Below are 12731 nucleotides of genomic sequence, written 5' to 3'. Positions count from 1 at the left end.
TTCAATTTCAAATTAAAGTGCTTTGAAGTTTTCTATTATTTCTATACATTACACATTCGACTTCAAGTGCACGTAAATGAACTTCGTCACAGATGCAATTTGGCGGGTCAAAATGTTACAAACCTGCAGCAACTTGAAAAGTTCTCAGAGCTTGACACACTGTTACCTCAGAGTTTCTCTGATACCATAAACCCTGAAATCAGGAGTGCCTGCATATTTTGCAGCTTATGTCAAATTGTATTTCTAAAAACCTGTTTCTCCAACAGAAAAAAACCTAAAAGTTTTACAAACTTACAAAACTTATGTCCTCTTGCGATTTGTATACTGCCCTCTAATTGGTTTGAAAAAGCTATTTTTTAACCATTTTAATGGTGAATATAAAGCACACAATGTATGCTGAGACATATTTTTTATTTTATTGCACTGTATTTTATTTTGGACCACTTGTAACCATGAGATATTTTGTCCGTATATTTTTTTAAGTGTTTTGAGTTATATTTGATATTCAACGGTATTGTTTAAATTATGTGACAACGGCAAGTCAATATCCTAATGCACCATGTACATAATGGCAATAAAGTTATCGTATCGTAAAAACATAGTACATATGCAGACAGGCAATCCAGTAAAAACAATGAAGACAAGAATTTATCTTCGCATTCATCAGTATGTAAAAATAAACATCAAATCAGGTCCAATAATCGTTATCATTCAAGGTAAACTGTGAAATTTACCAGGTCCAAGGAACATATAGATGATGACAAAGGCAATGGGGCCATCTTGAACCACGAAATAGTGGTGGTACCAGGTGTCCGGAATGGGTAAGCGTACCCTGCCAGCTAGCCGCACCCGTCAAGATTGACCCAAAGTGACAAATTCATTGTTATTTGGTGAATTCACCAAATTACTTTTGTGAGTCAAAATTTGGTATGCTGTCACTCATCATTTGAGAAACAGACAGGTCATATTTTGATACAACATCTCCGTATCTACCGTAGAACTTCTTAAATGATTTCACTAATCTACTTTCTGAGAAATCAGCTGAAAATATAAAACTTTCTTCAGTCACTCGAAGCCGAAACCAAATCCGAAACCGAATCTGAAACTGAGTCTAACTTTCGCATCGTAATCTCTTCCTTACGTAAGGTCACCAATGTCACCTGATAGAGGCAGTGGCTGTGAAAGGTTGATATGGAACGGTTTCACGGTGCCGTGTTGAATATGCAATTCAGTGAACCATGCTGCTGATGTAAGCCCTTGTCAGCACGTCGCTTTCACATCGAAACAACATGACAGAATGATATTCCTGTTCATAACCTCCAGCATTTAATGATTTTGTCGAGTCAATGGCGACTCTTTTGAAACACTGGCGCGAAGCGGCAACCCTGGTACTGGCTGCAAGAATGCGCAAACCTCAGCTAGGATCCTGTGACTACCAGCTTCTCATGCTCCAACGACACCAGCGAAGCAAGTTCATGCCGGACAACTACGTCTTCCCCGGCGGTGTTATCGAGACTGAAGCGGACTTTGCCAGCCAGTGGGCTGAACTTTTTGCGAAAAGTAACAGGACACTGACCAGATTCACGAACATCAGAGGGCCCAGACCGCCGATTTTCTCGAAGACGACGGGGGCTTCAGAAATTCCGAATGAGGTTGCATTCCGTATATGTGCAATACGTGAAACTTTTGAAGAAAGTGGTATTCTTCTAGTCACCGACCCTTCAGCAGTAGCCGATACAGGTGACAAGGATATTCTGAAGTTGTCAACCTCAACCACGGACAAAATTTTATCGAAAATTTGCAAGCGCGAACTCGAGGATTGGCGGCGGCGTGTCCATGACAACGCTTTGGAATTTATCGAGTTGTGTCGGCTGCTGAACTGTGTGCCGAACATCTTGGCTCTGACGGAATGGTCGGATTGGCTGACACCCTCTGACTTTAAGCCAAGGCGGTACGACACTGTGTTTTATGTTTGCTGTGTGGATGACATCCCATCGGCTGCTGTGGATGATCAAGAAGTTGTCAATTTGAAAGTGAGTCCATTGGCCAGCCAAAAACAATAAATACATTGTAGTCTTACCCTGATTCAGTGTTTAAATTAATTGATTAGGATGTTTGTCTACACATTTTTATCAGGAATAACCAAGATATGACCAACATTAGATTCTGTTATGAATTTATTATAGTGTCATTTTCTGATTACATGTTTTGTTTTAGTGATATCAATAATTTAATCAATTGTCTCAGATGTTTGATCATACATATTTTCCTTCCATACATACAGCTGACCAAAGGATTCCAATAACATTGCTTTGTTGATTGAACATTATTTCTTCATTTCTTAACTATTTGTCATTACTTCAGTTTTTCAGCAAAGTTAAATATTTGTTCTGATTATTTGAATTATTGAAATTATTGAAGCAAAGGTCAACATGATGTAACTATCTGCTGGAGGAGCTGGGCAATTTTGCCGTCCCATTTATGTCAAAGTGCAGGTACATTCATCTTGTGTTCAAAGATGGCTGCATGCAAACAATGGGGTGACACGATTAACCGTTCAAAGGTCAAACTAACCTATTTATGAGTTGTTTGGTGTGCAATGGGATGCCATACATGTCACTACACTTGCATGCTAACCTATTGACTTTCAAGCTGAAATTTATGTCTGCAGACATACGGAAGGATGGATGGGCAGACAGACACTCTGACAAACACAGTTTTGGACACACCTAATGACACTGGCCTAAGTGTGCCTTTGGCACACACAGGCCAATCATGGAATTTATTTGATTGGAGACCAAACCTTATAAAATCACCTTCAGCTTTGTTTTCTAATGATTTTAAGCAGAGTGAATGCAAAGTTGACCATGCACTTACTCCATGGTGTAACTCCAAGTGCACAATTGGCACAGCCTGACTCAGTAAAAACCTCAACAACCTGATATATTAGAGCTTTAAAGCACGACATGTTGAAAACATTAATGTTAGTCTACAACAACGGTCTCCTATTCTTGTCAACAATGGTCACCTATTCTTGTCCACAAAAGTATATAACATTAGCAATATCCTTTTTTTTTGATCATCAGTTTCCGCAGTCTTGAAATTCCAAAACTTTCTGACTTCTCCCACAGTGGTTGACACCTTCAGAAGCTTTAGCAGCTCACATGTCAGAGAAGATCATTCTTGCCCCACCACAGGTGTATGAAGTCTCCAGGATTCGCAACTTCAAGAGTTTGGATGAGCTCTATGGTTACAGTGTTGCTAGGGGAGACAAAGGTCTGGATCTGTGGTTGCCAGTGAGAATTAATGCAAAAGATGGAGTTATATCAGTCCTTCCAGGTGAGATGATATACTATATGTTAGCTTCCTGAACAATTATTAATAGAAGTCCAGAATGTAGAAGTGTAGAGTTAGCCACTTCTGAATCCACAATGTACTGTCTATTGTGCAGACAATGAAAATTTACATATGGCCACACTGAAATAAAAATAAAAAATAAAAAGTTTCCGACTGACCTACCCTATTTCCTGAGGGCTTGTTAATAGTTTGTAACCCAGGGTGGCTGTGTGTTAGCAGAATTCATTGCCACTTCCTTAGACCGTAAATCTATTGGGATGTACAAGGAGAAGTGAAAAGGAGACCAAGGTGTTTATAACACTCTATGCTCATGCTGTTTTGTGCTACTGTTACTGTGGGTTAGGAGCCAATTGAGACTTTATTGAATTTTCAATGTGCTTTGATATATGCTTTGCAACTGGCCTTAGTTGTGCCAGTTTCTTCATAAAAGAGAAGCAAAAAAATGTCCTTGGCATACCAAATGGCATCCTTGGTGGCTCATCAAGTACCTGTGCTATTGGAATGCAAAATATCACTCATTTTCTCAGAGGCTGGTCATTCATATTGTTCTTGCCGTATTTCCCTGGGGAATAGATCATGGACTGGTATCCAGCTGGTGACCATGAGCAGAGTGTGGTCGATAGTTTACGCTTTGAAATAGTATCCTCAGTGATATCTGTTATCATACCAGAGGGCAATAGACTTTTGCCATCATGTGACTTTTTCTGACAAATCATGGGACAGAATGAGCATGTTATCAATCCAACTATTCATTGAAAACAATGCAGGTATATAAAATGCTTGATGATTAAGCATCAAATGCTGAAGATAAAGTGTTTTTGTCAAGGTCGGTATCCAAGTAAAAATACCAGTTTCCCCCAGTCATTTTACTCGGTTCCCCTGGATCAAATATCAATACAACTGAATTACAGGACAACAGATACAGTACCAGGCTTTACACACCATCTACCTATATTCCAAATCCATGGCAAACACATCCAAATTGTCAGCAAAAACACTAAGATAAAAAAACATGCTTGAAATGACAGTGTAATCTTTCATTCATTCACTCTTTCATTCACAGGAGATAGCCTGTATCCTGAGAAGCCAGATTTCGTTGGAGATAAGGATGTTGAGAGTATTGACCAGACTATGCTCGACAGCAGACGCTCCTCAACTTGCCTTCACAGAGCTGAAATAAATGGCATCTTTAAAATTCAATTCTTCTGCAATATTGACTTGCCCCACGGACAAATTACACCTGTGACTTTGGCACCGGATGACATTGAAAGAAAATCAAAGTTAGAGAATTCAAGACCAAGTTTCAGAATCTTGTGTTAACCTCCATCTATTGCTTTGGTCAGAATGGGGTGTACAATCAGCAAGCCTGTGCACAAAATTTCAGTTTCAGTAGGTAACAGTGCCAGAGATAGCAACTCTCCTGTAATCCTCATACAATCTAAACCTTGAAAAATACAACATGTAGGATCAAAACGCAATTCTTTTAGATGCTATGCAACATAGTGTTGAAATGTTACTAGATGAAAAGAATTTATGACAGTGGGTATTTTTATTATATCAGTAGTTACTTTGGTTTTGTGATTGTGAATGTTTCTTTGAGAACTGTATGTTGCTCTTTTGAAGTTGCGTTGATTAAATGATAATGTTTTCTTGTGAAATAATTACAGAGTTCATGCAGCTTTACTTAACTGGATTGTATTGCAGCCCAGTTGCAATCTGTACATTTGATGTCTGCAAACTTCATTCAAACTACAAAATTCCAAAAAAAGTTCTCAGATTTTTTTTTCAAATACGCCCTAACAAACCTGCAATGTGTTCAAGTCCCTCCTTCTGACTTGCTATAATTTTGAAGTCTCTCCCCCCCCCCCCCCCCCCCTCGCAAAGGAAGACAAAATGTGGCCAATATAGTGCTTCGTCCAAAAATATCAAATCATAATACACGGGAGTCTGTTGGGCAAACTAACATTTTTCCATAAAAACAAGCTACATTCATATGTGTGTGATAATTCATGTAAATGTACTTTGCTCGAAGTGGAAGGTAAAAAGTGCATGTGTGTACGAAAAATTTTAATTTTAAATTTCATCAATAATGTTGATTCACTATACATGGTAGTCTATGAGAAAACTATGAACGTGCATTTTCCAATATAAAACTAGCAATATCTTTTCATCCATAGATGTTTGATAACTGATATAAATGCACTTGATTAGTATGGGGTGTTTACAAGTGCACATGTGTACAAGAAATTTGACTTTGGAATTTCACTGAAAATGTTGATCCACAATACATGGGAGTCTATGACAAAACTTTGAATATTTTTTTCCCAATTAAAAACCTGCAATATTTGCACATATATGGACCCTGAATAATTCTACTTGATTAGAAGAGGGTTTATTATTGATATTAATGTACGTGATTAGACTAGGGTGGGTTACAAGTCCGTGTGTGTGCAAGAAATTTGATTTTTGAATTTTACCGAAATGTTGATCCACTATACATTGTAGTCTATGAGGAAACTATGAATAATTTTTTTAAAATACAAAACTTGCTAAATCCTTGTATTTACGTATACTTGATTATTGATATAAATGTAATTGATTAGACTAAGGTAGTTACAAGTGCATGTGTTTGCAAGCAATTTGATTTTGGAATTCCAAAGCAAAGGTTGATTCACTATACCAGTCAGTAGGCTATGAGGAAACCACAAATAACGCATAGGTTATCAGTTCGTAAATTGTTATTCAAAGGTTGTTTTACCTGAAGCTTCCAGTTGTTATTGATTACACTATGCAATATTCTAAGTAGTTTGTATGCACTATTCTAAATAGTTTGTATTCTGTGAAAGTCCTCAAAAATAAAAATGTAAGCTTACATACTGCGACACGAACGTGTGACACTGACCTATACCCAATGTATTGTTAATGGGAAAATGATATCAAAAAGTTATCTCCCAAATTGTTATTGAAAGGTTAAGTTGAAACTTTTAGTCATTATAGAGGAGAGTTTTGCATTTAATATACCCTAATACTTGCATCAAAAGGGTGCGCCAAAAATGAAAATGGCAGGAAATGAAAGTGCTAGAAGGTATTTGAAAAGGAATTTGATTTTCAAAAATTCAGGTCCCCCCCCCCTCCTTGAAACGTCAATTTTTTCCATATCTCTCCTCCCCCCCCCCCCCCCCCCGGCATGTTGTAAATTTTTCAAGTCCCCCCCACCCCATTGAAATCTTCTGCCCCGCCTTCAGAGGTGTTTATATATGTTACTCTGCTTGTAAACATAGCAATAATGGCACAGAAACATGCACTGTGTGTATCTGCCTTAACATCGATGATTAAAGTCCCAACAACTGGGAATTTTATGCATTTGAAATTTTATTTCAAACCAATGTTGGTTTGTGGAAATGTACATGTGCTGATTTGTACCATTCCTACATGTTTTAACAGGCTGAATAATAAACAGGTGCCGCACTCATAAAATGGCCCCTCCACGGAAAAGTACAAAAAGTACCACCAAGGACAGTGTGCTCATATTTGGTTTGAATTGGTCCATTCAAGAAATATTTAAACCAGAAAACAAGAATGACAAAAGTAAGGTCTGGAACGTAAGGGTACTGGAGGTCAACTTTAGCAAAATGCATAGCAGAGGTGCTTGAACACAGTCCCTCTTAGTTTGAGCAGGTCTGCCAATATGTAACAGTTCATGAACAATGACAGGAAATGACTCGTAAGCTAGCGCTGTTTCAGTTACTGCCACCACTCCTACACATAATAGGTACACTGCATACAAATAGGTTAGAGATCATAGGAGCTCTGACTCAGATGTCAAGGCTGTTTCAGTTACTACCACCACTCCTGCACATTTGCAGGATTTCCCCTTGTTCTTACCTCATTTGCATATTTTGACGCTGACATGTCCATTTGAACAATGTCACATCTCAAACCCCTGGGTCTACCTGTACACCAAATACTAAGATGGTAGGTGTGTGAGTATGACAGTGCAATACACTTTTTCAGTCTCTAATGGGTCTTATTCAAAGAAAACTTGCAAAAATCTGGATATTTTGAGATCAGTTTATTACACATTCACAGCTATTGGGGCTTTAAGTCTGATGATAATGATTGCATTACACCATGAGTTTTATATGGCATCCATTACCTCTGTGCCTAACTCTGTACCATAGTTTGTAAAAGGAGCAGTCATTCACCCAGGTAAATGCTAGAAATTATCTCATCATTTTCTATAACCAGTTGCGTCTCTTCATGTATTGAAGGTGCAAGTTCAGCTTGTGGACTACTTCATCGGTGACTTTCATGATGGATATTATGCATACAGGGTTTTTAATAATCATCATTACATGCCTCATACATTGAGCATCATGCACTCAACAGTATTCAATGGTAACTCGTTGATGATGTCGCGGCCTGCAGTCATCATTTGACTGAAAGTGAATCAGAACTTTTTGCAACTTAACAACTTTGGGTTTAAAATGATTAAAAATATGTTGTACATAGGAAAACAATAAACCACATAACAGTGATTTTAAACATATAAATATGCAGACGTTGGAAATCGTTCTATTTTTCTACAGATTTTCGTCTACATGGAAATAAAAGATAATGATTGTCCTTTGCAAACAAACCCAAGCATATGGAGTGAAAACTATGTAAGAGAGGCATGTAATAAAACATAGTCCAAACATTTACGGTACTAAGTACCCCGAGGTAGGAGACCGTGTGCCCTCAAGACATTAGGTGGAGGCCACCGTACCTCAGGCACATACATGGAGTCCCTTAAAGAATATAAATCATGCACACATGACAAAAGAAACTTATTGCATTTACGGTAGTGTTTTAACGGCTTGATTTTACATAGGTTTGACATTGAATAAAACCTGAAGCTCATTAGCTGTATATATTTTTGCAATTTCAATTACTCACCGAACAATACCATACAATCATTCCTGAGATGTTTGGATTCCTAGAAAGTGGCAATACTTCAACATTTAGTGATGTATTAAATTAAGGCCCTTATGTGTACACCACCAGTGGCCATCTTAGAGTTGCACTACAAAAATTATTTAATTTTCAAAATTTTGGTTGTGTGTTTGTCGCCACTATTTGAAAACTGTTCTGTGGTCACATGTTAATAAGCATTTTTACATTAGTTGCACTTGATTTCAAAAAGCCACATTAAAAATGCAAATAGATACAGCTAATGGGCCTTTAAGGCAGGTCATATGTCTAGTTGTGTTGTTTATGAATGAAAGGAAAGACAGTCAATACACAATTTTGGTTATGTACGTTTACATTTACTGTCCCGGAGAGTGACTATCACATTAACAAATGTACAAATATCAAGTCATTTAATTGGAAACCATGAGCCATTTCAGTAGAGAACACTAAAATGAATAATGAATTGCAAACAGAGATCATAAAAATAGGGTCTTGCATTCTGATTGAAACTTACACATTATGATGAGACTCAAGTAATCTTCGGGTATGTAGCATTTTGTGATGTCGTATTGACTGAAAATATAATTTGAAGAGCCAGTAACTCTGAAGTTTTGACGTTTTTTTCTCCCATTATTTTTGTTTTAATGTCAACCATTTTTTCTTGTTCTAATTCTTAAACCATGTTGAAATGCACAGTATGCACCTTGTCAACTCAGCCTGTCTGTGTACAGAATGCAGTCATTATTGTAGGCAAATGAATTCTGGTCCAGATTAGAATTGAATTGTAAACAACAACAGTGCATTTTACACATATAGACACAGTATATTGACAAGCCAAGTAGCTGGTGTTTCAACATGCTTTGGGCAGTAGAACACGAAACTATGGTTGACATTAAAGACAAAAATAGTGGAAAAAATCATCAAAACTTTTGAGTTCACGGTGACCCCTTGAATAAATGGTCTCTACCCTTATGAAAATGAAACTGTGCGGCAGCTCTGCTGTAGACTAGCGGCAGCTCTGCCGTAGAGTTGCTGCACTAGTGCTGCACAGGAAAGCTGTGCAAGAGAGGCTGTGCAGGAAAATGCAGCTAGCTGCACTGTTTCTGCACAGTGTTAATCTGAGCAGAAACTGTGCAGCAGGAGACAAAACTGTGCAGCTTCTGTGCAATAATCTCCATACTGTACACCTTGTGTGCGGCAAATGTAAAATGTGTACAGCTTGTGTACAACAGACCTTGAAGTGTGCAGCTTGTGTGCAGCAGGCCATCAAAGTGTGCAGCTTGTGTGCCAGAAATGACATTACATGTACAGATTGTTATTGGTTATTGCTGCAAATATGGAGCAACACATGATGGGCACATTGCCGACTATTTCATTACCGGAGTACAGTGTACCATTGCACTTCGTGACCAGTCATATTCAAGAAAACACAACTGACCTTTCATTTATATTTTACATTAATTTATTTTTATAACAGACAATCCACTTTTAAATTATAAAAACTGTTTGATAATGGACAGCTTTTAAAGCACAGTTCAGCTGGTGAAAGCGACACAGGCCTAAACTCAGCAACATTGCAGGATGATGGATATAAAGAGTACATCGAGAATGATCTGTATTATACAGCAGTGACATGTAACATCATTACATGAGTACCCCCTTCGACGATCTGGTTTGGTAAATCAGGGTTCAATCGACAACTGAATTTTTAGGAAAACAAATTTTTAAAACAGGGACTTGTCTGACTTGCAAGTTAAACTCTGTATTTTCTGCGAGTGATACCAAAATGCACTGAAAGTTTCGAACGAAATCTATGATGGTCTGTAACTTGTGTAAGGACGCGTCGTAGACTTTTGTTACTGCAAATCTGTAACTTAAAAATATCGACAGATTAGAACTTTTCATTGTAGAAACAAACAAATAAACTTTAATGTCGCAGGACCCGCTACTAGTACCTTGCCTCCAAGCAGGGCCGTGGACGTGCTCAGACTTCACGCTGTAGCAGTATATACGGTACGTTTACAGTGCCCAGCACTGGAAGCTAAGTCTGTGTCCTGTCATCGCTAACAAAATCTCGCTTTCTGTTACGACTGGTTTGATATTCAATGCTTTTGTCCATGTTTTCAGCGTTAGATAATTGCCGAGCACAATTTTGGGGTGTTTCATACCCCATCCCGACCGCTGTACGAAAATCCAATACGCTGCTTCGCCAACGTCCAGTCGCTGAGACTGAGAGCAGCCGACATGTTTACACTCTGAGGTCACGGTTCATCAAGTTCAGTTCGCGCATTGATATTGAATCTTCGTGTTGAAAGAAATTTTACTCTATTTTGAGTCTTTCTATGATGAAAATAACCAGTTTCATTATACTTGTAAATTGGGTGCTCTATCAAGTATAAAACATAACGGATTGGTGAATAATGTAGAGTCAATTCCAACGTTTAAAAACGGGACTACATTATAAATCGCGTAATGATTTATAGATCGCACTTCCGTTAACGTCATGAGGCTTGATCGGCGCGAAGTTAGATTTTGGTACCATCGGCTGTGTACTTGTTGTTAGGGAGTTATCTAGTGGACAATTTCGTGATCTTTCTATGGAATCGCCAGGCAAATGATATCACAGTGTTGAAAAAACGTGTATACAGCACCAGAGATAGACGGGTTTCAAAATTTGTGAACGCGAACAGCAGTAAAAATGCTGACTATGTTTTCTAAGTATGTACACACGGTTCGGAGAGACCTGGAACCGGGATCGAATCATCCAGCCTCTGCGAGCAATTCTAAAATGTACCGGTAATCAATGTACCGTCCGTCTGTTCATCGCTATAATGTTCTGTAATCGTTGCATTGCTATGTTTAGATACAGATAAATTTTCGCTGAGTACTGATTCATACTGAATTCACTTTCGTTTCACAACAGTTACAGCATGGTTACAGTAAGTGCTGAGATTTTTGCAGATTGTCGCCCGTCGCCGCCGTTGGTATGTAAACAACATACGGCGAGCTGTCCGCTGTTTGACATTTGATCATTATTAATTTAATAATCATAAATGTATATGCATTTTTTTGCTTCAAGTTTTCAACTGTTTTGTCTCGTTTCAAATAATTATTGATGTCTTTCATCAAATTGCGATGTTTAAATGTGTGGTCAAACGGTAAAGACTTATAGTACTCTTCCCTGAACGATTTGTATTTTTCAGAATGCATATGAGGAAGGGACAAGAAATTCAGAGAACAGAAAGCCAAATCGCAGCCTATGACAGTAATGTAAATGTTACATGAAACTTCTCGAGTCAAAAGAAAATCTCTTGAAGATACTTGTGGCATGAAATGAACATGGCATTTAAAATAAATCGTACCACAATTTGAATTTAATCTTTTTTCTCTATGTCTTTTTATTTAACAATAACTTTATTTGCGCTGACCATTTTTTCTTGTGAAACTGGTATTTCAGAGCTTAGTTGGATAAAACACATCTTGTGCTTTCCACAGTCTGTCAGGTTTTCAACGGTGTCACTAACATTGGCCATGTTTACACAAGCGATTTTACAACTTCTGTGTACATATCTGAGCTGAACGTATTATATCGTTGGAAAAGATAAAAACGTTGAAACTTATGGTACAATACAAGAAATTTTGCTGTCACTTAATTGTGTTGCTTCTTTGGTTTTCAGTATCTCTCGTCTATTTAATAATGTATTTCGTTTTCTTACTGTTGCTGAAATTGGTAAAAGTTTATCCCAGAGCTGACTGCTGTGGAATTATGCCAACTTATGAAGGAAATTTTGCATTTTGTAGTTTGCGGCAAATCTGCAGTAACATGCAAAATAATTTGCCGCAAATTTTACCTACTCCTGGTAGCTGTCCTGCAAGATGCCACAATTTTCTGTGAAGTTCCTGCACAGTCTTTCAGGTACTCTGTAGTTCAAAGGCTATTGTGCAATCACAGGCTTCCACATTTCCAACACAAAGTTACTGCAGTTACTGTTTTCAGCATTTCTTGCACTATATATGTGCTCAGTGCAGCTAATGTGTATAATGCGAAAGAATCATCTACAGCAAAGCTGCTGCAACTTGTTGTATTGTTGCACAGTTCCTGCACAAAGCTACCGCACAGTTACTGTTTTCATTGCTTCTTGCACCTGTGCGGCAGCAACTAATTACTCCTATATAGTAAAATCTTTTGCCGGTGCACGATTGTATCTCGTTTCTTATTTTGCCCCGTTCTCGCGCTATAGGTCGAAGAACGGCGTGATTTTGGTGCTCCAGGTTCTCTACGATTTCAGGAATATGGTGGTATACAAATTGTGTGATAAAAATCCCGAAATTTGACTAAAAATGCGATTCTTTAAACTCCCGTTTCAGTCTCGCGAGAGAGATGAAATTCTATTTATTCCGTCAGTCGTCGGCACCCCCGT

The 12731-nt window shown here is 38.1% G+C and overlaps 1 protein-coding gene across 1 annotated transcript; it reads left to right on the top strand.

Moving 5' to 3' along the window:
- Nucleotides 1–1113: 1113 nt before the first annotated feature.
- LOC139147557 (acyl-coenzyme A diphosphatase NUDT19-like) lies at nt 1114–5018 on the top strand. The gene is made up of 3 exons (XM_070718683.1): nt 1114–2033; nt 3132–3339; nt 4421–5018. The coding sequence occupies exons 1-3, from the start codon at nt 1347–1349 to the stop codon at nt 4675–4677; spliced, it is 1152 nt and encodes a 383-aa protein (XP_070574784.1). The 5' UTR covers nt 1114–1346; the 3' UTR covers nt 4678–5018.
- Nucleotides 5019–12731: the final 7713 nt, after the last annotated feature.

The sequence above is a fragment of the Ptychodera flava genome, chromosome 13 (genome assembly GCF_041260155.1).
Source record: "Ptychodera flava strain L36383 chromosome 13, AS_Pfla_20210202, whole genome shotgun sequence".
NCBI lineage: Eukaryota > Metazoa > Hemichordata > Enteropneusta > Ptychoderidae > Ptychodera > Ptychodera flava.
This window is presented reverse-complemented; position numbering and strand designations above follow the sequence as displayed.